The following is a 27,588-nucleotide window of genomic DNA, read 5'->3' on the forward strand; positions in this document are numbered from 1 at the left end:
ACAATCACAAAAAGAATACAAACAGAATGTATAACTTCCAAACTAGCAGAAAAGAAAATGTAGAATGAGGAAAAAATGGAAGTAGAAAAAAAAAAACAAAAGAAAATAAGGAGACAAAAGAGACAGAGGGATGGGATAATATGAAGTGACATTAAGATGTTAAGTACAGGGGCATCTGGGTGGCTCAGTAGGTTAAAGCCTCTGCCTTCGGCTCAGGTCATGATCCCAGAGTCCTGGGATCGAGCCCTGCATCAGGCTCCCTGCTCAGCAGGGAGCCTGCTTCCCCCTCTCTACCTGCCTGCCTCTCTGTCTACTTGTGATCTGTCAAATAATTAAATAAAATCTTAAAAAAAATGTTAAGTACATCAAATCCATATTAAATTTAGTTACACTAAATTAAATGATTTTTAAAACTCTAGTGAGACTAAAATAAATCAGATTTTTAAAATTTAAGACAAAATCTAACTACATACTATTTATAAAAGACATCTAAAACATAAATTTCAAACATTTTTAAAACACAAGAAAAAAATGCTGAAAGTAAAGGATGGAAAAACTCGTATCTCGGAAGAAACCTAGCATAACTAAACTAATACACAAAGTAGACTTGAAAGTTAAAAAAAAGTATTATAGTTCACTTTGATAAAAGATAAAATCCATCAAAAAAAACACAATTTAAAATTAGATATTTCATAATAAGGCCTCAAATGAAACTAAACCTGACAAAATGACAAGTTACTAAAAAACCATGACTGTAGTATGGTATTAGAATAAGCAGAAAGAATTCAGTAAAAAGAAACAAAGGTTTAAACAGTAAGATTAACAAATTGGAAATATTAGGTGTAATGGACAAATACAGAACAATGAAGACTATGCATTTTCAAATACATGAGCTATTTGCAAAAACTCACTATATATAAGACCATAAAAACCAGATGCCACAAATATAACAAAATAAAATTACACAAAGTTCTCTGATTATGGAATCAGGCCAAAATCAGAAGCACAGGATCATGAGAAATTCTCCTATGACCACACACACACACACACACACACACACATTTTGTTGCTGGAAGAGGGAGAGGAAGAGGGAGAGGGAGAGAGCAATTAAAAAAAAAAAAATTTTTTTTAGGGGCGCCTGGGTGGCTCAGTGGTTAAGCCGCTGCCTTCGGCTCAGGTCATGATCCCAGGGTCCTGGGATCGAGCCCCGCATCGGGCTCTCTGCTCAGCAGGGAGCCTGCTTCCTCCTCTCTCTCTCTGCCTGCCTCTCTGCCTACTTACGATCTCTGTCTGTCAAATAAATAAATAAAATCTTTAAAAAAAAAAAAAAATTTTTTTTAAATAATTTTATTTATTTGACAGAGAGAGTGAGCGCACACACAAGCAGAGAGTAGCAGGGAGAGGAGAAGCAGGCTCCTTGCTGGGGCTCAATCCCAGGATCCTGGGATCATGACCTCAGCCAAGGCAGTTGCCCAACCAAATGAGCCAAGAGGGCAAATTTTAAGTAGGCTCCACATTCTGCCAGTGAGGAGCCTATATAGGGCTTGAACTCACAACCCTGAGATCATGACCTGAGCCAAAATCAAAAGCTGGATGCTTATCTGACTGAGCTACCCAGGCACCTCACCTTATGATTAGAATTTAAAAAAATTTTTTATTCAAATTCAATTTAATAAACACATACTGTATTAGCAGTTTTAACAGCAGAATATAGTGATGCATCAGTTGCATACAACACCCAGTGGTCATTATCATTATCTTTATCATGTCCTCCTTAATGTTCATCCCTCTGTCCCCATCTCTCCGTCCACTTTCCCTCCAACAACACTCAGTTTGTTTCCAAGTGTTAAAAGTTTCTTACAGTTTCCCTCCCTCTTTGTTTTCATATTATTTTCTCCCCTCCCTTCTCCTATGTTCATCTGTTTTGTTTCTTAAACTCCACATGAGTGAAATCATATGGTATTTGTCTTTCTCTGACTTATTTTGCTTAACATAATACCCTCTAGTTCCATTTGCATGATTTCATTCTTTTTGATGGCTCAGTAATATTCTAGTGTGTGTGTATGTGTGTACACACAACTTCTTTATCCATTCATTTGTCAAGAGATAGATGGACTCTTTCCTTAGTCTGGCTATTGTGGACAATGCTGCTATAAACACTGGGGTACATGTGCCCTTTCAAATCACTATGTTTGCGGGGCGCCTGGGTGGCTCAGTGGGTTAAGCCGCTGCCTTCGGCTCAGGTCATGATCTCAGGGTCCTGGGATCGAGCCCCGCGTCGGGCTCTCTGCTCAGCAGGGAGCCTGCTTCCCTCTCTCTCTCTCTCTCTGCCTGCCTCTCCATCTGCTTGTGATTTCTCTCTGTAAAATAAATAAATAAAATCTTTAAAAAAAAAATCACTATGTTTGCATCCTTTGGAAAAATATCTAATAGTGCAATTGCTGGGACATAAGGTAGCTCTATTTTTAACTTTTTTGATGAACCTCTATGTTTTCCAGAGTAGCTGTACCAGTTTGCATTCCCATCAACAGTGTAAGAGAGTTCCCCTTTTCTGCATCCTCGCTAACATCAGTTGTTTCCTGACTTGTTAATTTAAGCCATTCCAACCTGTGTGAGGTGGTTATTTCATTGCGGTTGTGATTTGTATTTCTCTGATGCCAAATGATGTTGAGCATTTGTTCATGTGTCTCTTGGCCATTTGTAGGTCTTCTTTGGAGAAAGATTAAACATTTTAGAACAAAAACTCAGAGCCTAAAAATCTAAAAAAAATCACAATGCACTTTAGATCTATTTTTGAGCTGAATAATAAAAATGCTCCATATAAACTGTGGCACGTAACTAAAACAATTAACTAAAGGAAAATGTACAGGCTTATAATATGTACTAAAGAAGAAATGATGAAAATTAGTGAGCTAAGCACCCACCTCAAGTTAGAAAAAGAACAATATAAACCCAAAGAAAATAGAAGACAGTAAAAAAAGATAAACATTCCAAGTGAGGATCAAGGGGTGCCTGGGTAGCTCCTGGGATTGAGCCCCACGTCGGCTCTTTGCTCAGCAGGGAGCCTGCTTTCCCCTCTCTCTCTGCCTGCCTCTCTGCCTACTTGTGATCTCTATCTGTGAAATAAATAAATAAAATCTTAAAAAAAAAAAAAAAAAGTGAGGATTAACAGGCCCCAAACTGGTTTTTATGAAGACTAAAGATATACACAAATTTTTGTTGAGTCTGATGCAAGACAAAGGGTACAAAAAGCCAACCACAGATATGAAACTATTTATATCCACTACGGATCATACAGACTTTTTCTACTGGAGTAAAATTTATAGAAATCAGTGTAAAAGGAAACAGAACAGTTGAACAGTCTTACAGTCATTAAAAAAATTAAATCAGTAATTTTTAAACTTTCAAAAAAGAAAGCTACAAGTACAGATGGCATCACCCACAGGTTCTCCAAATATTCCAGGAAGAAATAACTCCAATTTTAAACATGTCCTTCCAGAGAACAGAATAAAAGGGTAAACTCCCTTTTAAATTTAAATTGGCTAACCTAACCCTGATTTCAAAACCTGTAAAGAACATTATGAGAAAAATATCACAAGCAGTTGTTTACCTACAAGCATAAATATATGAATCTTAAATTATGTCACACAAAATCCATTAATATACAATCACGAGAAAAAGTAGGTTTAATTCGGCAACTGAAGGCAGGTTTAACAACAGGAAATCAATTGAAAGGGGTCATATTAAAAGATTTAAAAGCAAAATAACACAAGCGTCTCAATGGATCCAAAGAGAGCATAAAACTCACCTAGTCATAATTAAAAAACAGAACTCTTAGCAGAGCAGGAACGGAAAGACGACTTTCATAGTGTAAGAGAGGATAGCTAAAAAAAACCAAAAACCAAAAGATCCCCCCAAAACTATAGCATTTACGTGTAAGAACGAAATGTTGCAAGTTTGCACTTTTAAGGATGCCAACTATTGTCACTTGTATTCAACAATGTACTGGAGGTTCTGGCCAGTAAAGTTAGTCATGGAAAAAACTTGAAAGTAAGAAACCAACTGCCATTATACACAGATGATAGGATGATAGAAAAAATCTACACATATGTTATTAGTTTGGCAATTCTGCTGGAAATAAGCATCACTGTAAAAAATTAATTCTATTTCCACACAAAATTAATCAGCAGTTGGAAAAAAGAAGTTTTGGAAAAGAGGACACTCATAAGATTTTATATATATATATATCACATGTAATTTTATAATATAAAAACAAAAAATATTCAAGGACCAAAACCACATCTATAAAAGATGTACTAGGTTTCTTCTTCTTTTTTTTTTTTTTTAAAGATTTTATTTGTTTATTTGACACAGAGAGAGATCACAAGTAGAGAGAGAGGCAGGTAGAGAGAAAGGAGGAAGCAGGCTCCTTGCTGAGCAGAGAGCCCGATGTGGAGCTCGATCCCAGGACCCTGAAATCATGACCTGAGCCAAAGGCAGAGGCTTAACCCACTGAACCACCCAGGCGTAGTGAAAACTAGAGGGGCTCCTGGGTGGCTCAGCAGGTTAAGCCTCTGTGTTAGGCTCAAGTCATGATTCTGGGGTCTTGGGACTGAGCCCCACATGAGGCTCCCTGCTCAGGGTGGAGTCTGCTTCTCCTGCTCCCTCTGCCTGTTGCCCTGCTTGTGCTTTGTTTCTCTCTCCCAAATGAATAAAATATTAAAACAAAAAAACAACCTATAAAAGTTTCTATATTCACAGATATTAAAGAAGATCTAAATAATAGGGAGATCCATCATGTTCAAGGATTAAGAGATTTAGTAGTGCAAAAATACCAATTTTCACCAAAATTGATTCATATACTCATTACAATCTCAGCCAAAATCCTCACAGGTTCATTGGTTTTTGTTTACTTACTTTAGTGGAACATCATAAGCTGATTTTATAATTTATGTTAAAAACCTTTTTTTATATGCATGAGGCCTTTTTCTACATGACAGACCATACTGAGGTAGTTTTGCTTAATAAACAGTGCTGAGATAATTTGGTTTAATATAAATGAATGAATGAACAAACCTCAATCCCCAGATTCTACTGTTCATAAAAAATTCCAGGTATATTTTAGGATTAAATATGGAAGAACAAAAAAACATTTGGAAAAGGAAATATCTTCAAAATCTTAGAATAGGGATCAAATCTTTAAAGATACAAAAAACACTAGTTGTAAAGGAAAAGACTTTTAAAATTTTAAAAAACTTCTAAAATTTAAAAAATTTTTAAGTGTTTTAAATAAGGCACTCCAGTCACCAAATTCACCATTAAGTAAGTGTTAAAGGCAAGTCACAAATTTAAAAAAAAAAAAAGATATATTTGAACCACTTATAATTGACAGTGGATTTGATCCAAAACATATAAACTCATACAAATTATAAACAAAGGCAGACAACCAAATGGCAAATGGGCAAAAACCGCTAGAACCTCAGCACCTTAACAGAGAAAATCCAAATGGCCAACATGTATATGAAGAAGTGCACACCCTCATAAGGCACCAGGGAAACGAAAGCTGAAATGAGATACAACTAGAAAGTATCAGATTGAAAAAAAATCTTCAAGTCTGAAAAATCTAAATGCTGATGAACATGTGAAAGAACGGGAACTCTCATACTGTAGGTAAAGTATAAATTGAGACAAACCCTTTGGAAAAATACCCAGGTATATCTGGTATAAAGATGCATACATATTCTTTAACACAGCAAATTCAACTCCTAGGAAATAATCTAAATAAAAGTGCATATATATACAAGATACATGTAAAGAAAACTACAGGGGGAAAAAAAAGAAATCCATATGATTACTATTTGAAATAACCAAAGATCAGAAGCCATTCATGCATCTAAGAACAGAATGGGTAAATAAACTGAACTATAGTCAATCAACTTAATGACATATAGAAATGAAAATCAGTAAATGATAACTACATTTTATAACACGGATGAAAACTAAAGATGTAACAACAATAAATTACAGTATTTAGGGATGCAAAGTTGAATGGCAAAAGTATAAGCAAATAAGCAATTACTTCATTAGTTAGGATAGAGGGCAGCTTGGTGGATAGCTGTAGTAGGGAAGGGCATGCTAAAGATTTCTGAAAGGCAGCCAATGTTCTGTATTTTGTCCTAAGTGCTGGTTACAAAGGTGTTCATTTCACAATATTTTGTTAATTTGTACATTTATGTTTCATATACTTTTTAACACATATATTTCACACAAGAAATTTAAAAAAATGAAACGGAAGGTCAAAAAAATTTGAGCGCAGTGGTCATTTCGGGCAGGACAGGGACTCAACAGAGGGCAGACTGGAAACTTTCAAGGAATTTGCAGTGTTCTGTCCTGAAGCTGGGTGGTAGGTACACTATTGTTTCTTCTATTAATGATACCTTAATTGTGCATGTACTTTTCATATTATACATACTACATATATAAAGTACCAGTGATAAAAGAAAACTGATAAATTGGAATTCAGCACTTCAAATGACGCCAACAAGAAAGCAAAAAGATAGTCCATAAAATGTGAGAAAATACTTGCAAATCATGTAAGAGATTTGTACTCAGAATATATAAATGGTAACAAAGATGGATGAACTTTTCTCTAAATAAGGCATACAAAAGAGATGCATTGATAAACAAATGAACAGATGCTCAACATCAGCCGACGTTAGGGCAATGCAAATTAAAACCACACTGTGATACTACTCTATACCAAGGTGGTTATGATAAAAAAAAGAGACAGTAACGAGTGTTGGGGAGGATTTGAGAAACAAGAATTTTTATTTATTGCTGGTGAGAATGTAACATGGCGCAGCCACTTTTAAAAGAATTTATAAGTGTCTGAAAATGTTACACACAGAGATACCATATAACCCAGCAGGTTGACTTCTAGATACCTATCTAAGAGAAACAAAAACATGCATGCACACAAAGACAAGCACACAAATGTTCATAGCAGCATTATTCCTAACAGCCAAAAACTGGAAAGGATCCAAATGTTCATCACCTGACAAATGGATAAAAGTCTGGTATAGTAATACAAAAGAGTACTGCTTGGCAACTAGAAAAAAAAAAAAAAAATTAAGATGTGCTGATGCACATAACAACGTGGTTGAATCTCAAAAACTTTACATGTGGTCAAAGAAGCCAGACATGGAAGATCACAGTGTATAATTCCATTTATATGAAATGTCCAGAATAGGCAAGTCTATAAAGATATACAGACAGAAAGTAGGTGAGTTGATGCTTAGGGCTGAGGGGAAATAAAGAGTGGCTCTTAATAGGCAAAGCATCTTCTTGGGGTAATGGAAATACTCTAGATTGTGGTGATGGCCACACAGCTCTGTAAATACAATAAAAACCATGAAACTGTACACTTAAAATGGGTGAATCTTTTGATACGTAAACTATCTCAATAAAACTTGTAGTTGTCAGGACAGCTTCCACAAATACTGCATTTTTCTGAAAGGAAGTCTTTTAGAACTTGATCTTGCTCTATCGGCAGTTTGTTTCCTCTCTGTTCCCATATCCTTCCCTCTTTAAGGAGAGAATAATTATAGGGGCAAAGTACCTACTGATTTCTTTTAAACATGAAACAGCATAAATCTTCAGAGATTTAAAAAAAGCATTTCAACTGCTAAATAACTGAAAGTATTTCTTAGGGTTGAAGAACAAAACAGATTCTGAAAATAAAGAAAATGGGTCATATACAATAAGGTAACTTCCAAAATTCTGAATGATGGAATCCAGAGCTTTATGCCATAAACCCTGAGGTATTATTAATTTTGAAAACAACTCAGTACAAGATAAACAATATTCTCAGAATCTTAAGTTTCCACAAAGTGAATGAAACCCAGAGTACTCTTGCATCAGCTAATACAACAACCTGTTCTTTAAGGGTATATCCTTGTAAATACCTTCTTCCTAGAAAAAACTTCTGCAGGAGGGTTGTTCTTACCGATGATGTGAGGAGGAAACTGCCGGGCCTCGTTAGTTGAGGAACTGATGTTCCTGCAATTGCCATGGCAACTGTCTGGCTTATCATGCTTCCGCTCTCACTTTCATAGTCATCAGGGGCTATACAAATTGGTCTTCCTCGTTGATTTTGAGTTTCTAGAAAAAATAAAACCAAAACAAATAACAACATTTCCACTTGGTTAATTAACTATTAATTAACAGTTATTGAGCAACTTCCTATTCTCTATAACTCATTAAAAGAAAAAACCTGTTAACCTGAAATATTTATCATTAGATTTTATTTTCAACAATATTTTAAACATTAACTCATTTCTACTAATAACTTACAGTTTTGCAGAGAACTTGCTAGTCGAAGAAGATATAATAATATAAACATTTCTGCCTTCAGATTAGGAAGCCCACTTTGGAGATAAAAATACTGGTTGAACTACTCACTGTCAATTCCTCAAGACACTGAGTTGCTTATCTTTGTATCACCCACTCTGTTCAAGTTCTTAATACGTAATGGGTACTCAATAAATGTCTGTTTTTGTTTTTTTTTAATGCAAACGACAGCATTTTATTTAGGACAAATGAAGGAATCCAAGAAATTCTAAATATGGAAAGCAAGAGCAATAAAACTTTGTGAATTCTAGTTTTTAAAAAAGCAACGTAACTTCAACTTCTTACCCCTGTGTTAACAACAAAACTAATTCTTGTTATTCAGGTAAATATTAATTTCAATTATATATATGAATAAAAATGAGACTGAATGTGGTAGACATCTGCTGTCTTTTCTTATATACATATTTTCGGATGCATAGTACAGTCTCATACCAAAAAACCTATTTTCTAATAGGCAGGTACTGAAGTGTTATAAATCATCTAAAAACTCATCATAAGAACTACTTAAGGAAAGCCTGCAGTGAATTCTCTCACGTAGTCAAAAGTTATTCAGTAATATAGTTAAATATTTACTGTTTACTTATGTTAGTGCACATTTCCTTGTATTGTTTTTCCTAAAATAAGATCTTTAAGCTTCGAGATATTTCTAAAACTTGGAAACACTGAGATTTCCTTTAGGATGTGTTTTAAATACACGAAGTACCTGTAAAGTCATAAAGCTGAGGAACAGTTTCCATGATGATGCCAATCAGAGGCAGATACAACATGGCCACCCTCGCCTTTGTCTGGGGGTCAGAGTACCGTGGGTCTGAGTCGTGACTGGATAGTAAATTGTGTACCATATTGATGACTTTCTTGTGCAATCCGAACAGTCTATTTAAAAAGAAGATGAAGCAGCAGCAGCAGCAGCAGAAAGGTCACAGAGATTAGTTAATATCTTTAAAGCAAACAGTAACTCACAGTACTGAATCAACTTTGTTAAACTTTGCCAAATATTTGCATGTATTCCTATGAAACACTTCTCATTATAAAATTAACAAATGTTTCTCTATATAAAGTAAAGATGGAGGGAAAAAGAAATGCTAAACAAATTCACCTAGGAGAAAATCTGAATTATTTTTACATTAACTCATTAGTGCATATTCACATTAAAGAACTTAAGACCCGTTATGGTTATATTTTAAAGAAAAAAAATCTTAAGTAGCTTCAAATTTTATTTCAAAATAGGTATTCTCACATTTATCAAAAATAAACTTTCATGTGCTTTTTCTAAAAGAAAAATCTTCTACCTAATGGATTATGCAGTCCATAGGCTGGAGGGTGGGTATTGTCTTTGACTTCTCTTATTTAAATTTAGCTTCCTTGCTCATCTACCTCATTTGGGTCCTACACCTTCTGTAGACTCCCCAAATCCTGAGTTTCAACTGGGTTAAAATACTCATAATCACTAACTTTTTTTTTACACCTCTTCTCAAATTGAAGAAACTTTGACTATGCGAACCATTCTAAGTAAACATTTGGTCAACGTAGGTCCTCTTAAGGCTACAACTGGCAGCAGTCCCACATCTTATTCTCTCTCCTTTAGCCTCCCACCACCCATCTCAGAAAAAGATCTTGATTCCGACTTCCGATTTTTAGGAAAGAAAAACCATTCTGGATTTGCTCTAGCCAGATCTTTAACACACCTCCACATTTATATCTCTGTCATTCCTTTTGTCTCAGAAAAAGTTGTACTTCTCCCCCAAAAGTAATTTCTCCATTATGTTTAATGAACCCCATGTTTCTTCAACAGATTCCGTGCCCCCCACTAAACTCTTCCCTTCTTTCAAATAAGCCTTTCCTATGTTGAAAACACAAGTTCACTTGAAACTAGTCTCTTCTACCTTATATACTGTCTCCTAGTAATAAATTATTACAACAATTTCTCCAGTAATAATTCCTGAATGTCCAGTCCATAGCAACTATTTTCATTTACTTCCTAGTATCTACTCCCTTTCTTTGGAACAAACAGTTTTTGAATGCTTACAACATGGTACTGTACTAGCTTCATCATTTAATAGCTAAATTTCTTAGGAGTACGTACCTTCTCTGTTTCCTACCTACAATAGGGGGGTAATCGCCTACCTCATAAGGAGGCTATGAGAATTAGGTTGCATAATTTATGTAGCATATTATTAGCACACTGCCTTCCTTGGTATTTGAGATCACAATGCCAATTTCAAAGCTGGTATTGGAAACCTGGGCCATTCATCTTATCTGCCACTTCACATTGCTACATATGAAATCTAGCTGGAGATTCTTCTTCTTTCCAAATTTTTATTCAGGAAGTGTATTTTTAAACACTGTCAAGAACCACATCTAACTGACACATCTCAGATTTTATTCTCCAGTTCTCTACTTGATGCTGTCATCTTCTCTTTTCTCAATTTTTTTCTCCAGATAGTTCCCTCCCTTTCCTCATAGTCTCTCTCATTTTACCCAAAGATTCCAGTCATTTGCTTTTTATGTTCTCCATTTTGAATTTTTCCATTACCAGTGAGGACTTCCAAACCTGGGTGTGTATTCCTTACTCTGTAGCTACCAGCCCAATGTTAACCTACCAATAAGCTCTACCCACTCATCTTTATTTTTTTTTTTAGATTTTTTTTTATCTATTTGACAGAGATCACAAGTAGGCAGAGAGGCAGGCAGAGAGGGAGAGGAAAAAGCAGGCTCCCTGCCGAGCAAGAGCTCGATGCAGGGCTTGATCCCAGGACCCTGAGATCATGACCTGAGCTGAAGGAAGAGGCTTAACCTACTGAGCCACCCAGGTATCCACCCCCCGCCCCACACTCATCTTTATAAGCCTTTCATAGGTCTACATTACTCAGTCACATGCAGTTATTAAAAAAATGTTTATGTAGGACCTGCAACATACTATTTTTTAAGTGCTAGGGATAAGACACTGTCCCTGTTCTTAAAGAGTTTGCTATTGCAAGAAAGAAACACAGACAAAAATAATAATTTAGTGTCACAAATGCAGTAAAGGTATTAATCTTCTATACAACTATGTGCTACAAAATTAGCATTTAATCATATTGTTTCATAGTCTTAATTTTCTGACTATAATGAAAGTTTCTAGAGAGCAAATGTTTTTTTTTTTTAAAGATTTTTTTTTTTTTGACAGAGAGAAATCACAAGTAGGCAGAGAGGCAGGCAGAGAGAGAGAGAGAGAGAGGAGGAAGCAGGCTCCCTGCTGAGCAGAGAGCCCGATGCGGGACTCGATCCCAGGACCCTGAGATCATGACCTGAGCCGAAGGCAGCGGCTTAACCACTGAGCCACCCAGGTGCCCGAGAGCAAATGTTTGATCACTATTAAAACATATTATTGCCTCCAAGGAATTATTCTTATTAGCAAGCAGATTAAGTAAAAAGAAAATCATTATTCTCAAGGACCTATGCAAGACAATATATGTTGTATTTTTTCTATATACCACTAAAGAATTGAAAATCTAGAGATTGGCTGAGAATCTCTTAAAGTCAATTACTTATATGTTACTGAATTAACATATTTATAAATGTGCCAGACATGATTTTAAGGTATTGGAAGTGTAACAGTGAACAAAAAAGAAGAAGTGTGTGCTCTCCTAAAATCACTTTATAATGGGAGGAGACAGAAATAAAGCAGCAAATTTCAGAGAAAGGTTTTGTAGAAAATAAAAGAGGGCCATATGTATAAGAATGATTGTGACAGGGCAGTATGTCTATCATTTTGATTGGGTGGCCAGTGAAAGCCTCGCCTAGAAGATGCTATCTGAGTGGAGACCTGAAGAATCACAAGGAGCAAAAAGGTACATGACAGTCTTACGGTAACATGAGCACTGCTTTTTTAGGCAGAGAAAAAAAAATCCAAGTGCAAATAACCTAAGTTATGAGTAACTTTGGCATACTAAACAGAAAAAAAGATTGAGATGGCTAGATTTTAGTATGTGGGGAGGGAAGATAGTGACAAAATTAAACAAGAATCAGATAAATAGGGCTTTGAGGACTATTACTAAAAGTCTAGATTTTAGGGACACCTGGATGGCTCAGTCAGTTAATTGTCCTACTCTTGATTTCGGCTCAGGTCATGGTCTTGGGGTCATGAGATTGAGTCCCACATTGGGCTTGCCACTGAGCGCAGTCTGCTTGGAATTCTTTTCTTCTTTCTCTCCCTCTCCTTCTGTCCCCCCTCTCAACACCTCCCATACTTTCTACACATAGACATGCACTCTCTAATAAATAAAATCTTAAAAGTCTGGATTTTACCCAAAGAATAGGAAAGCACTAATTCAAAAAGATAAAAGCATCTCTATGTTTACTGCAGCCTTATTTATAATAGCCAAGATATGGAAGCCACCCAAATGTCCATCAACAGATGAATAAAGAAGATATATGTACGTGTATGTATGTGGGTATATATATGTATATACCCACAAACACACACACACACAGGAATATTCGCCATAAAAAAGAATGAACTATTGCTACTTACAATAGCATGGATGGATCTAGAGGGTATAAAGCTAAGCAAAATAAGTCAGTCAGAAAAAAAAAAAAAACTCTATAACTTTACTCATATGTAGAATCTAAGAAACAAAACAAACAAACAAAGAAAAAAACAGATAAACAAAAAACCCAGACTCTTAGCTAGGGAGAACAAACTGTTGGTTACCAGAGTGGAGGGGGTGGAAGGATGGATAAAATAGGTGATGGGTTTTAAGTACTATACTTGTGATGAGCACTGGGTGTTATATGGAAGTACTGAATCACTATATTGTATACCTAAACAGATATTACACTGTATGTTAACTATACCGGAATTTAAATAAAGACTGTTAAGCTATTTAAATTCAATCATCAGACAATATGCCCCTTCCTTACTACGTCAATTTCCAAAAATTCTGTACAAGTGTATACAACTTTGGAAGTTCTTAAAACCTAAGAATATTTGTTTATGGGGCATACTTTGAAGTAAAATGCTACATAGTGTAATGGCAAACAATATATTTTCTTTACAAGGAATAGAAAACCCAATCCATTTCCTTCAAACTGAAATGTGCCTACTATACATCACCAAATCTATGAGTCTACCTACTAATACACACAGTATTTTTTGTAACCATTAAGAAGGAAAACTACCAAATAAACCAAGATATGCCACTGATTTCAAAAGAAACCTCAAATTCAGAGATGATAAAGTATGAAAAAAATGGCTCTCTTAAAAATCAGTGAAATGCAGAAATACCATGGAAATGGGACTTAGTGAATACAGAGGTAGATGAAGAGTGGTGAAGACTAGTCTTTTGATTCTTAGGAAAGTAAGTGCAATACTTCTGTCCCATTATCCAAAAGCAAACTGCTACTCCACGAGGCAAAGTAACTCTACTCACCCTTCAGCATCAGGGTCTAAAATGACAGCCAGTTCTGTTAATACAAGTCCTGCCAAATAATGCTGTTGGCGGAAAGGCACAGACAATTCAAACATATTTGCAATCTTCTGGTCTTGTACGTTTGTGGAAAATCCAGAACTCTGTTTGGGAGTGAGGTAGAAGAAAACTACAATAGCTGTGCAACAAAACATCCTACAGACAGAACATTACAATAAAGGAAGTATGAGCATTATCTCAAAGTAAGATACACCACGCTTAGGGTAGTTTATTTTACATCACTATTATTCACATTGGAGAAAGTAACTCCTCTTACTTTTGTTATAGGAAGCTCTGATAAAATAACACTTTAAATTATTTTCAATTTCCTTTTTCTCATATTGAAACTTTTCCATCTTTTTAAAATCTTTATTCTTTTAGCCATTTAATGTTTCAATATACCTTAAAGGAGAAAAAAAGTAACTAAATCCAAATGATATATTATGTATTTACTGCTGAGTACAAAAGATATATTGGTAGTCAAAGCTATTGATTTCCAGAGAAAGTCCAAATACCAGTAAAACTGTTTTTCAGAGAAAATACTATCTTTAGAAAATTACTATCATTTTGTCATTCACTGACAGTTTTTAAAAGTTTTAATACTGCAAAATAGCATCCTCCCAAGATATAGTTCAGGACAAAAGTGTCTACAATCTCATCCCCCTCTAATTCATATTCAAGACCAACCATATGGGGAACAAGAGAATGGAAGGAATTCTGTTAATTTCTTGGCTGAATGAGATGTTCAAAAGGGAGTAAGGTGTAAACAAATGTGTTTCATTAAAGGTTTTAGGAACTATACTATGATTAATCTGTTCCTCACTGGACAGCCACATCTCTGGCAGAGGATGTGGAAGAAAGCAAAAGACTAGCCTTATCCATTATAGAAAGAGGTGTATGCTAGCCAGGTAAAAGAGTATGTGAAAATAGGCCAATCCATAAGCTTTTTCATAAAGGCAAAATGTTTTCTAATCTAGGTATAGTTTAAAAAAATACATATTTTTATAATGAATCTGAGATTGATCTAGGCTACGGAATTACAGCCAGGAATTAAATAACTCAAAAATAACACTACAAAAAGTTAAGATCAATTTTAACTTTAAACATTAAGAGATTAAGAAAGCTTAAGAAAGCAGCTTGTCTGCCTTAGGAATTACAAAGCAGAAAGAATGTTTCACTAGAAGGAGCTTCTCTGATATTAAAACCAGAAAATCCCTTTATCTCAATCTGTATGACAGGACACGAAGTAATTGCTTTGATAACCCCTTTTTGTCTTGACAGAGACCACGCGCTACTCAAGTCCATTGCCACCCAAGAAAACCTTACGGACATCCACCTACTTTCCTTTGGGTTTTCAAGGTACAAGAGATGTAGGCAGGGCTTCCTCGGACTGCCCTGCAGTTTGACTTCTTTCCCAGCTACATTATGCCTCATGCCTTTTCCTTCCACAGGTATTGGTCCCAAATAAACATCTTCTAGCCCAAACTCAAGACAACTTTGCATTTGCTTCTAGAAAACCTGATCTGCAAAAAAAATCTCAATGGGCTTATCTAAGTGAATTCACTCACGTGGATGTGCACAGATCTGTAAGAGGACAACACGGTAGTTAAGACCTCGGGCTCTAGAATAAAGTCAACACGTGGCTTGACTCAAAGTCTAGCTCTGCCACTTATTACTGTGTAATCTTGAGCAAGCTCATGACTTTTCTGTGTTTCATGTGCAAAATGAAAATAATAGAATTTACCCCCCAGAATTACTCTAAGGAGCAAATAATTAATACTTACAAAGCCTTTAGCATGGAGCCTATCACACAGCTATTATTCAACAGTGTTTCCTACCATTTTCTCCAGTGTTCAGAAAGCTTTCGTACAAACATGGGCTCTATAAAAAACTTTTTCAGACACCGCATACCTGAGATGTTGCCGAAGAAACAGATGGCGACGGTGATGCAGGGGGAGTGAGCAGACTGCAGGGCAGGTTCAGTGTAACGTAGTGCTCGTGGCTGCAGACAATTCGTAGAAAATCCAGTCTCAAAGACACCAGCACACTTGGATTTGGTAATGAATATAGCTTTGAAGATACCTTGTAAGCATTACATAAATAAAAGAATACCAATTGAATTCATCATTTCTCTAAGCCAACACCAGAAGGACAGATGAAGTACTGAGTGAGCAGTTTTGGGTTTTGTGGTTTAAACAACAGTATCAGCTTTTTCCAGAGTTACTGCTAGAATAAAAAAATAGGGAACTAGAAGATCTATTTAAGATGTACAAATCCACTGACCAGGCTAAAAGTCATATTCTCTATATTTACAATATAGCATTAATATTTCCACTTCTCAAAGATACACTTTATGAAGGAAAAGTATACGACCAAAATAACTTCATAAAAGAAATGATCCATTGGGGGTGCCCTGAGTGGCTCAGTCGTTAAGTGTCTGCCTTCGGCTCAGGTCATGATTCCGGGGTCCTGGGATGGAAACCCCACATTAGGCTCCCTACCTGGTGGGAAGCCTGCTTCTCCCTCTCCCACTCCCCCTGCTTGTGTTCCCCCTCTCGCTGTGTCTCTGTCAAATAAATAAATAAAATCTTTAAAAAAAATAACAAGAAAACGATCCATTCTTTGGATAATTAGCACCCTGTGTTAACCTATATTTATGATTAGCTATTTGTCTATTCACCCAGCTACATGGTAAGCTACGCTGAGGAGACATATACACACTGACTTGAAAGTTTTGGCATCCCTGGGGTCTAGCTCAATGTTTGGCAACCACAGAAAGCCAATGCTTGAAGAACAACGACAAGATCTGAGGAGCAACAGAACATGAAATTCTGGGGGGAAAGTAAAAATAATACATACTACTGCAAATACTTCCAAGTGGGTCAGTGACCACATGTAGTTTTAACTTCTCTATTAAAAGGAACATACAGGGGCACCTGAATGGATCAGTTGGTTGGATGAGCATCCAACTCTTGCTTTCAGCTCAGGTCATGATCTCAGGGTTGTGGGATCAAACGCCATGTTGACTTGTACTCATCGCAGAGTCAGCTTGGGAGTCTTTCTCCCCCCTCCGTATGTCCCTCCCCCCAATCATATGTACACTCTCTAAAGTAAATCGGTCAATCTGTGGAACACACAACAAAAGTAGCTGATAGAACAGATCTTCAAAATTCTAAATATTAGACTGCCAAACAGCATTCTAAACCAGTAATTCTCAGAAACGAGCCTGTGGACCAGTGGGAAACGTTGCACAAGCACTGTGTCCCACACGTCCCTCCCCTACCCCTAGGATTCAAACTCCTCAGTAACTCTGGGATAGGACCCAAGAGCTGTGTATTTTTAAATTTCCTTTAAAAGGTAATTCCAGAATGATTATACAGCTCACTACCCACATGGCCTAAGAGGACCAATAACTAATGTTTTCCAAAAGGCATATTCATCAGTTGATAAAAATGTTAAAGTCAGCTGTTTGTAGAAAAGTTCCAGGATGCTTTTTTAGTAAAAGCAACATAATGGAAAAGATAAATAAATTAAAAAAATAATAAAAGCGACAAAGTGATTGACTGGGGATTTGGGTAAACATCCATCCATGATTCTAAACTCTACAATTCTAAGTCTACATTAGAAGGACTACACAGCAAAATGCAGTTGCTTTAAAAATCACCCAATAAATACACAAACAAGTTCATTTGGCTATACATTGTAACTGGTACTCTTACATGGCATCATGGGGGTTGTTTTACATTATTTTTTTCTATTATATTTTTTAAAGTTTATTTTATTTATTTATTTTTTTAGTAATCTCTATACCCAATGGGGAGCTCACACTGACAAACCCAAGATCAAGAGTCACATGCTCTTCGGACTGAGTCAGCTAGGCACCCCCAGGGCTATTTAACATTCAGTCTAGTGACTTGCTGATCTGCTGCAAAATGGGAATCAAAGGTCCCTGCTGGGCCAGTAAAACCAAGGAAAAGTCAGCTGTACAGATATCAACTTGCCATAGGCCTGTGTCCTCATAAAACAAATGAAATTTATTTTTGTCTTACTAATAAAAATACCCTGCTTTTATTTTTTAAAGACTTATTTATTTAAGAGAGAATGAGAGGGAGCGAGAAGAGGGGGAGGGCCACAGGGAGAGGGAGACAAGCAGACTCCCAGCTGAGCAGGGAGCCTGACACGGGGCAGGGCTCGATCCCAGGACCCTGAGATCATGACCTAGGCTGAAATCAAGAGTCAGATACTTAACCAACTAAGCCACGCAGGTTCCCCAGAGAGTCTCTCTCAGAGCCTCTCCCTCCACCCTTTCTGTTCATGCTCTCTCTCAAATAAATCCTTTTTAAAAAGAAAAATGCTGTTTTTTAAAAACATCAGTATATGAATGCGTTCTGGAAGATATCTAAGCTGTAACTCTAAAAACAGCAAACACAGTATTTAAATTATTTGTTAACTATTACTAATTATGCATTACCTGTTTATAGCAGGTCTTAATAAGGCTAAAGACAAATCCTCTATCCATAACAGACAACAGATCATTGAGAAAGAATGCAAGGCTTGTGTTGAGTCTCTCAACCATTTCTGTGTCCTGGAAAACAGAATAAAAAGCAAAAAAACAAATAAGAGTATGACAGCTTAATGTGAGTTCGACAGAAATTTAATTTTTTTTTTTAAGATTTTATTTATTTATCAGAGAGAGAGATGGGGAGAGAGCAAGCACAGGCAGACAGAATGGCAGGCAGAGGGAGAAGCAGGCTCCCTGCCGAGCAAGGAGCCCGATGTGGGACTCGATCCCAGGACGCTGGGATCATGACCTGAGCCGAAGGCAGCTGCTTAACCAACTGAGCCACCCAGGCGTCCCAGAAATTTAATTTTTTAACAAGTTATCATTACCTTCTGAAATCGTGAAACTATATCACTAGCAATTGTGCTGACAAGAGCAGCAATGTCATCCATGAAACGTTCTGGAAAACGACTTTTCCTTGGTGCATCAAGTTTATCATTAAAATATAAATGATGCACCATGCTCTTTACCTGAAAAAATAAATAAGGCATTAGTTTAATTTTTTATGAATGCAATTAACAGTTAATCATATCCGGGCTATTTTTTCACTACACTATGTTATTTAACAGATGGCTAAAATACTTCTAGCCCCTCAAATACTTTGAGACTCTCCCTGCAGTAGCTTATGTTCCCAAGAAGTATCAAACACCGTACAACTCAATCACTGCATCACCTTCATAAAATTATTCTGGCTACCAATACGAAAAGAATTATGGATATGAACAGAAAAATAGTTCACCTTTCAAATTTGTTTTAAATGAAATCTTTTCTAAGATGTAACATTTTGACATTCCATATATGCCCAACAGTAAGCTCTGAGACACTAGACACACTGACTTCACTGTGGTCTCTTCAGCATCTATAATATAGTGACGTATGGTGAGTGTACAGTAAACACTGATGACTCAATATGAATAGTAAACTCTTGGGCAAAAATTAACAAAGTGATTCACGTGTACAAAATGCTTCTGTGGGCACCTGGGTGGTTTAGCCTGCTGAGCATCTAACTCTTGGTTTCAGCTTATATCATGATCTCAAAGGTCCGGAGATCAAGCCCTGCACTAGACTCTGTGCTCAGTGCAGAGCCTGCTGGAGAGTCTCTTCCTATGCTCTTCCCCCGACATGCTGATGCACACACTCGTTCCCGCTCTCTAATTAAAAAATACTTCTGGATATTGACTATTACAACATTGTGGTAATAATAATAAAGAATTCAGGGAAAGCAAAACCAAGTTTCAACAATTAGTAAACAGCAGAGTTACGTTTTAAACTGTAGCTTTTTAACTATTCTTAAGAAATCTGAACATACACGTAAGACTATCAAAAAATCAAAATTACAATTTGATCTTATATTAAAAGCACAAGAATTACAAACTTGGTGTTTATTCTCCAGAGGGGGAAAAATGAGAAGCCTATCACTTACATAGGGTCCCTGACTTATTTTCGTCTGTAGATTAGTAAATCTCTAGAAAAACTGTCTTCTTATCCCCAATATAGGTAACACTCAATGCTGAGAATGACCCTACGACATACTCTGGAAGCTCCTTCTGTTTCTTGTCTTCCTGCCTTCCTTTTTGTTATTGTTGTTTTGTTTTCCATTATATTTTTACACATTCCTCTTTTGGAAGAAAAAGTTTCAATGACTTCAGCTTTCTAGAGGTTCAAGAGGAAGAGTCCCTAGTGTCAGAACGCCCGAGTTTGAAGCCCAGTTCTGTCTCTCTGTGCATTGAAAACCCCTAGCCCACAGGGACAGTGCTACACATAGTACATACTTGGCAAATCTTCATTGCTCTTGTGTATATATGAGTTTATATGTATATAAATATTAAGATATTAATCCATTTGTTTTTAATATCATTTATTAAACTGAGCCGAAAGTGTTGTTATTGAGCTTTCAAACCATGAAAGCAGTGAGAATCTTTAAAGCCCTTTTTATCTATGTTTGGGATGAAATCTAAAATACATTATGTGCTAGCCACGTCCAGACTAAGAAATAAGGTACCATGTTTTTCTTTAAAAAGAGAGCTGGTTCTGCAACCATCTCTAAAATAATAGTTAAGCAGAGCCTTCTAATTCCACCTGAATTATGCTCAGTGTCCACAGTGTTTATGCAGAGATGTAACAAATGTTAATTTTGTATTGGAGGCACGTGTCAAACCCTAAGAAGGACAACTAAAAAGGCTTTTTAGGATAAAATAATGAGCTAACACAAAGTTGCCAACTAAGGAAAACAGTATTAAAAATGTGTTGGGCTTGCTCACCATTAACTCAAAAAAGAACCAGGCTTGTTGCAAAGCTGATTCCCGCACGCTGCCACTGCAAACAACCCACTGCAAAGCCAGCTCCTCATGAAAAAGCTATCCAGAAGTAAATCCAAAGTTATTATCAAAGTCATATCTGCTGATAACACAAACCAAACCATAATGCAATTACAAATGAAGATATAATGAGAATAAGCAAAATAAGGCAGGTGAACCATTCAATGATGCAGTGAGGACACCCATTAACGAAACGGCTGTTTATACATGGAAGACAGTGGCATGTTGAACAGCTGAAAAAATTACATGTTATCTTGCAGTAAAATGTAATTTTAAAAGGGCAGGTGGGAAACAGCCTCCTAAATTGTACCTGCAAACAGAAACTAGACCAAAACTCACAGTTACAAATACGATCTTGTTTGTGCCTTAAATACATATTCCAACATATGCAAATACATTCATGAACTTTGCTGGTACAATTTAGGAAATACCTTTAGAAATTTAAACTTTGATGTAAGCCATTAATTTTCAAGTTTTCAGGTATCTGAAGTCTTTTTTATAAACATAGCAGAAATTTCCTGCCTTATAATGGATATGCATACAAAGCATTTGCAAAGTAGGGTATATCGATATGAAAAGGACTAACAAAACTGTGCATAAGGGAAGCAAATCAACATATCTTACTAAGAGTGATAATTTTTCTAACTCATCTTCCTTTCCCTGGAGATTTAAAACACAAAACAGAGCAGTTACAGAAACAGAATTCAGAATTGATACATTTTTTGGTACTAAAATCTGATTATCAAATTTGATTTCAAACAGTCAATCCCAAAGATAAAACATTTCACTAACAAAAGAGCATACACTGGAGTGGTATGCCCAAAAAGGCAACAGACAAGCAGTGCTTGCTCAAATGTATTTTTAAACAAATAATTTAAATGCAATTATTGTAACATACTGGCTACATAAAGAAATCTTACATCTATTTAACTGTTGGAATTTTCCCCCTATACGGATTGTCTTCATATGAATCTACCTTTTTAGTTGGTAAGCGTCCCGTTAATGTTTGTAAGAAACTTGACGTCTCTGTGTGCGAAGACATACGATTACAACTTCGATCCATAGCCTATGGAGTGGAGGTGAATGAATGATGAGATAACATTAAAGTCTGCTGTGGAGGGCGCTGCAGCTCAAGGATTACATACAATTTTTTAAACAGTCTTACTTTGGTTTCAACAACTGTTTTATTATTGCTCATCTCATTTTTACCATTTTAAGCTGCTTTAAGGACAGTGCATTAGAAGTATCAAAATGGCTTCTATGTATTTTTAGTAAAAAGATGAATTATTTTAATGATTATATAAATTCAGAGTGCTGCAAAGAATGAAATTTTTATCTGTGTGATCTATACACATGCACACATCCAGTAAGAAAATGTATAAAGTAAAAACATACTTCTCACTGGTCTCAGATCAAAAAGAAGAAATCAAGAGTTTTATATTCAATCAAGGAAATCAAAAGGTTAGAATGGTTTCTTTCACTTTTCACTATCAAAAACTACTATTCAGATCTGCCATATATTTCAAATATAAAACATTTATGATACTAAACATGAAATCAAATTCTTCAAGAACAAGAGCATTTCCCTCCAAAGCCAATACACAGATGAGAAGTATATTTTGAGGTGTCATGCAATATTAGCCATGAAGCAACTACACTTAAGTAAGCAAAACCTAGTTCAACTAAGTTATACACAAATTTCATACTTTGCAACACAATACGAATTAAAATGGATTTTTGCTTCTGGTATTAAACCTTACAGCATGGGGATCATATACTGTTCACACTTAATTTCAGCTTAGTCCCAGTATTTCTAATCAGTAATTATGGGAAAAAAAAAAAAAAGGCAAGACAGTAAATGCTAAATGAAAAGGATATAATAGCTACACTTTAAACCAAAAGCAAATGGAAAACTGCCAGGTTTTTTCCACACAAATTTTTTTTTTTTAAATTCTTACTAAGTGTGCTACCCTTACAGTAGAAACTGTTATCAAAGCCATCACTTGCATAAGCAGCAGGCATTGAAATACTGAGAGAGTATAAAGGGAGGAAGTGGGAGGAAGAGACAGGAAGTAGGAAAGGACAGCATTACTGGTGCAACTGGTGGTATTCATGCATAGTAGTTGGAAAATGTGCTAAGTAAACAAAAATACACACTTTTTAATGATTAAAAAGCAAGCCACTGAAATCATAGTATGTACTAAAAAGTAATGTTCTAAAAAGAAACATCAGCAGCCAATAAAGAAACCTCTAATATAAACACCACCTGTGTTGATTCTGCACTTGGACTGGGGTTGGATCCCCATGGGGCAGCTTTTGGACCACCAGTGTTAACCCAGGAATTGGAGCGATCTAAACCCTAAGCATATAATAGAAAGCAGTTGGAAAGGAAAGAAATATTACATGTGGCATGCTATAAATTATTCTTAAAGAAATCCAGACTTTCCAATGCAAACATGTTTTTAATTAGTACTGTTAAAGCAACCAAAATTTCTAGGCATCAAGAAGTATTAGTTCACCATAATTACCTTATTACATAATTTGTTTTTAAATCACGAAGAATAGTAAGTACAGCATTTAAAGACAATTTCTCTTTAGTTGGAGTACCAACTAAAGTTCCCACAGCACCATCCTCCCAAACCCTTCTTAAAGATGGCACGAGTTAGTAACATAATTTCCCCTGAATCTAAATAGGATTTAAAAGGGGGAAAAAAAAAAAAAAAGAATTGAAGAAAATAATTTCATTCTTGTCTGAAAAACTTTATTTGCATTTTGTCATCAATTGAAATTTCTGTGTATTGATATTCCATAATTCCATTTGACCTTGCTTCCTCTTTTGCTTTCTTTTAACAGACCAACAAGAGAAATTAAGAAAACAAAAGAATTAAGAAAGAAAAAAGGGATCACTAATACTTGCTCCTGCCTAAAAATGAGGGTGGATTTGAGGTTGGGCTGTTTTACTGTGCTTGTTGTAATTAAACATAATAGGCTACTATTTTATATAAATATCATAAACAAAAGCATTACGATGGGGCTGGTCTGTAGGAATTCCATCTTCATTATCATGATCACTGACGTTAATATAATATGCTACCAATGTGTACGATCAGAAGTGAATTACATCTGTTCCTCTCTGAAAGAAGTTACTATCCCAGGTGAAAAGAACCGGGGCTTTCATTTCTTAAACGTGACTGATCGTTAGAGTCACTCGGGAAGTTTTAAAACCTTCAGATTCTGGGCCCCATCCCCAGAAGTCCTGATTCAGCAACCTGGGCTGTGGCCTGGGAATCTATTAGAACTGGAGCCAGTTATAAGGGATTTTTAGAAGATTGTTGGAATAAGAATAATGAAGACAACCCAAGACAAGGTGACAAAGTATGGACCCAACCCCAGACAGCACTGAAGGATAGGTAAAGGAAAAACAACAGTAGTAACAACAATAATCAACTGTGTAGACACATGTGTATCATCTGGGAAGGTCAACAACAATAAATATGCAGGGCATTAACGCTATAAACAATTTAAGAATCTCTGAGAGTGAAGCCTATGTATCAGTACTATGGGAGGGAATGAGGATTAGGGAGAAGGAGGCAAGACAAACTGCTACCTCTCAAGAGCATAGGTTTTTAGGGAGAGTACTTCCTCTTCCTTTTCCCCCCTATTTTTCAAAAAATACAGAGTACTTGAATGATATAGTAAGTATCCATTTCCACTCATTTTTTTATATTGATTTTGATAATGTATAAGATGAGTGTTGAAATTCAAATCCAGGTTCTACTGCTTATTAGTGGTAAAACCTAGGGTAAATTACCTAATCTCTTTTTCAGTTCCCTAGCATAAAATAGGATAATGATAGTCTCCCTCATATTGCAAAGATCAAATTTAAAAATGGAAGTAAATTACGAAATACAATGCTTCAAATATAGTAAACACTCAAAAAAGCGTTCTGAGTGCCTGGGTGGCTCATTCGGTTAGGTGTCCGCCTTCAGTTCAGGTCATGATTCCATGGTCCTGGGATCGAGTCCCACATGAGGCTCCCTGCCCAGTGGGGAGTCTGCATCTCCCTGAGCCCCTCTCCTGACTTGTGCTTGTTCTTGTGTGCCTGCACTCTCTTTCACAAATAGATAAAATCTTTCAAAAAAAAAAAAAACTCTAACAAAAACTTCCCACGCATGTTTTTTAAAATGCTTTCTAGAAAAGTAAATGAGACAATATTCAAATACTAGTAAAATTATGTAATCAGATTTATTTAAAATAAAATACCTACCTTCTCAGAACCCCATATTATTTCAAACAAAAGCAAATCTGCAAACAATGTTTTTCAGATATGTTAAAACAAAAGTTTTCACCAGTCTCCCAAATTATGTCTCTACCATATAAAGTTCTTTCTGCTATTTGCAATTTTTACAACCACTATTCATGTTACAAAAATAATACATAAGCATCTGATTTTTGCAACATTATAACTGTGCTCTTCTACCATAAATTTCCACAATACCAATAATTTTCCTGTACTCTTAAATACACTTTTCAGTTCCTTAATTTCCTTTAAAATTAAGGCACATGTTAATCAGTAATGTGAGAATAAACAAATCTCTTTGTCATTGTATATTATATCCACAATACTGAGACTAAACGGTTACAATTACATCAAGTCAAGTCGAAGTTAACTATTTAAAGAAAACCCATGGCCCATTATTTTGTAAAGCAAATAATTGCCACAATTTAAGTGTTACAAAGCTAAGAATTATATCTTAACTTAGTTAAGCAAATTCATCACTGGTATTTACTAATGTTAGAACTATGTTTACTGATCTCCAATGAACAGAACAGATTAACCAAGTGTGTGCACATGTGCATGAAAGAGCTTTTGTTTCTGTCACATCTCTGTAACATTATTTTGTCCCTTAAATATAGATAGGCTCCTTCCTTGAGCAAGGCTCATATTGTATTTGATTTGACATCAACACTGCTGTTAGAATTCAAAGTTTTGGCTTTGTATCCACTAGTCCTCAGCATAGTGCCTATCATTCAGTAAGCTCTCAAGGTTAAATTTAAAAACAGGAGATAATGTATTACAAAGAAACTACATATTCACGTAAAATTGCACTGGCATTTGTTTAAACAATAAAATTCAAACTTGTCATAATCATATATTTGATTCAACATAATTGAATGTTAAAAGAACATTGCTAGGGCAAAGAGGTTGGTTTTGGCAAGAACAATTATGAAGAAAATCTCGCAAATCTGATTTTACAGTCATCAGAGTAATAAAATCCTACTGATGTTAAGTATTCTTGAATTTTAGGAGCTCTGCATTTTATATTAAAGAACAAAATATAAGACCAAATGTCTTCTGATCATTAAACACATAATTAACCCTGACAGCAAGAAGGCAAACCAAACATGACTCTTAATGGAGTAGTTTATTCTCGCCATCCTCACTAACATTCATTCACTGAGTATCTATCGAGCAGCTTCCATACGCTGGCCACCATGGGTGCTTAGGTTTTATCATTCAGCAACTATGCCTGTCCTCATGGAGCTCATACTGTGATAAAGGTAAGGTAAACAAACACCAAAAAATAATTAATAACTAAATTATATGCTACATTAAAAGGCAGTAAATGTTATGAGACAGAGAAACAGAATGAGGCGATCAGAAGCCCCCACGATAAGACTAAAGCCCAGGTTATACATTTAAGTAAGGTGGTCAGAGTAGACCTCATTGAGAAGGTAGTCCTCTGAATAAAGGCTTAAAGGAGGAGAAGGAGTTAGTCACAGGATTATCTTGCTCAGAGGAATGATATAATCTAAAGTTATTTATTTATTTTTTTAAGTAATCTTTACATCCAATGTGGGGCTTGAAAGGCATGAAATCTTTTTCTGGGAGAATGGGAAAGTAACTGGAATTAAAAAATATAGCATAATTGCCCAAAAGCATTGAGAGCTCTCTTGAGCTCCATGGCTTTTCATTTCAAATGAGACCAATTATGATACTTCTCAAGTCATGTTCATTAGCACAGGTGCCAACATGGCACAGATGGATGACTGGGTTCAACTATGGTATGAGATTTGGTTAAGCAAGTAAAATGAAATGGGAGAAGGATAAGGCAATTGAGATTTAATTAGAATAGGGATAACTATAATGATGGGTCATGGAGCAGTACCTGGGTGGCTCAGCCAGTTGGGCGTCTGGCTTTTGATTTTGGCTCAGGTCATGATCTCACGAGCCTGGGACGAGCCTGGGACAGAGTCCTGAGTCAGGCTCTGAGCTCAGCAGGGAGTCTGCATCTCTGCCTCTCTTCCCCTCTTCCTCCACCCCTCCCCTCACTTGTGTGTGCACTCTCTCACTCTCTAAAATAAATACACAAATCTTCAAAAAAAAAAAAAAAAGATTGGTCATAGAGATTAAGCTAGCTAGATTGGAAGAAAGAGCATTAAGGGATTGAGACACAGTGAAAGGTCATTAGATCAAGTGATGGGACATTGCAGAAAAGTGCTGGGAGTTGAGGTACTAGAGAGAAAAACTGGAGCTAATAGAGAACACAATTCATGAAACTGAGATTGTGAGGTTTAACGTTATTAGTAATGACAACATCTAGGGTATGACCAGCATGGAGTCTGCTTCTCCCTTTCCTTCTGACCCTCCCCCTACTGGTGCTTGCTCACACGTGCGTGCTTTCTCTGTCTTGTTCTCTCTCTCTCTCTCTCCCTCTCACACACACACACACACACACACACACACACACACACACACACACAGAGTTTCTTGAATTTCCAGACCAATGAAGTCAGAAACTTCAGATTCCTTATGATTTTAACAATGAGATAAAATTATACACACTATTAG

General features: G+C 36.1%; 1 protein-coding gene across 14 annotated transcripts in view; it reads right to left on the bottom strand.

Annotated features, from left to right (window-relative positions):
- The window catches only part of DOCK7 (dedicator of cytokinesis 7), a 217,203-nt gene that overhangs the window by 50,624 nt on the left and 138,991 nt on the right, over positions 1 to 27,588 (bottom strand). For 5 of the 14 annotated variants that reach the window (XM_082687794.1, XM_082687793.1, XM_082687792.1 and 2 more), the window contains exons 23-32: positions 23,002 to 23,094; positions 21,712 to 21,801; positions 21,360 to 21,395; positions 20,679 to 20,774; positions 18,747 to 18,887; positions 18,328 to 18,441; positions 15,768 to 15,938; positions 13,821 to 13,960; positions 9,113 to 9,282; positions 8,006 to 8,160 (exon numbers count right to left, since the gene is read on the bottom strand). In XM_082687794.1, coding sequence (XP_082543920.1) covers positions 8,006 to 8,160; positions 9,113 to 9,282; positions 13,821 to 13,960; positions 15,768 to 15,938; positions 18,328 to 18,441; positions 18,747 to 18,887; positions 20,679 to 20,774; positions 21,360 to 21,395; positions 21,712 to 21,801; positions 23,002 to 23,094 — 1,206 coding nt within the window. The remainder of the gene's footprint in view (positions 1 to 8,005; positions 8,161 to 9,112; positions 9,283 to 13,820; positions 13,961 to 15,767; positions 15,939 to 18,327; positions 18,442 to 18,746; positions 18,888 to 20,678; positions 20,775 to 21,359; positions 21,396 to 21,711; positions 21,802 to 23,001; positions 23,095 to 27,588) is intronic. The other 9 variants (XM_082687796.1, XM_082687799.1, XM_082687798.1 and 6 more) reach the window with 3 other exon arrangements.

Source organism: Mustela nivalis (genome assembly GCF_964662115.1).
Source record: "Mustela nivalis genome assembly, chromosome: 10".
NCBI lineage: Eukaryota > Metazoa > Chordata > Mammalia > Carnivora > Mustelidae > Mustela > Mustela nivalis.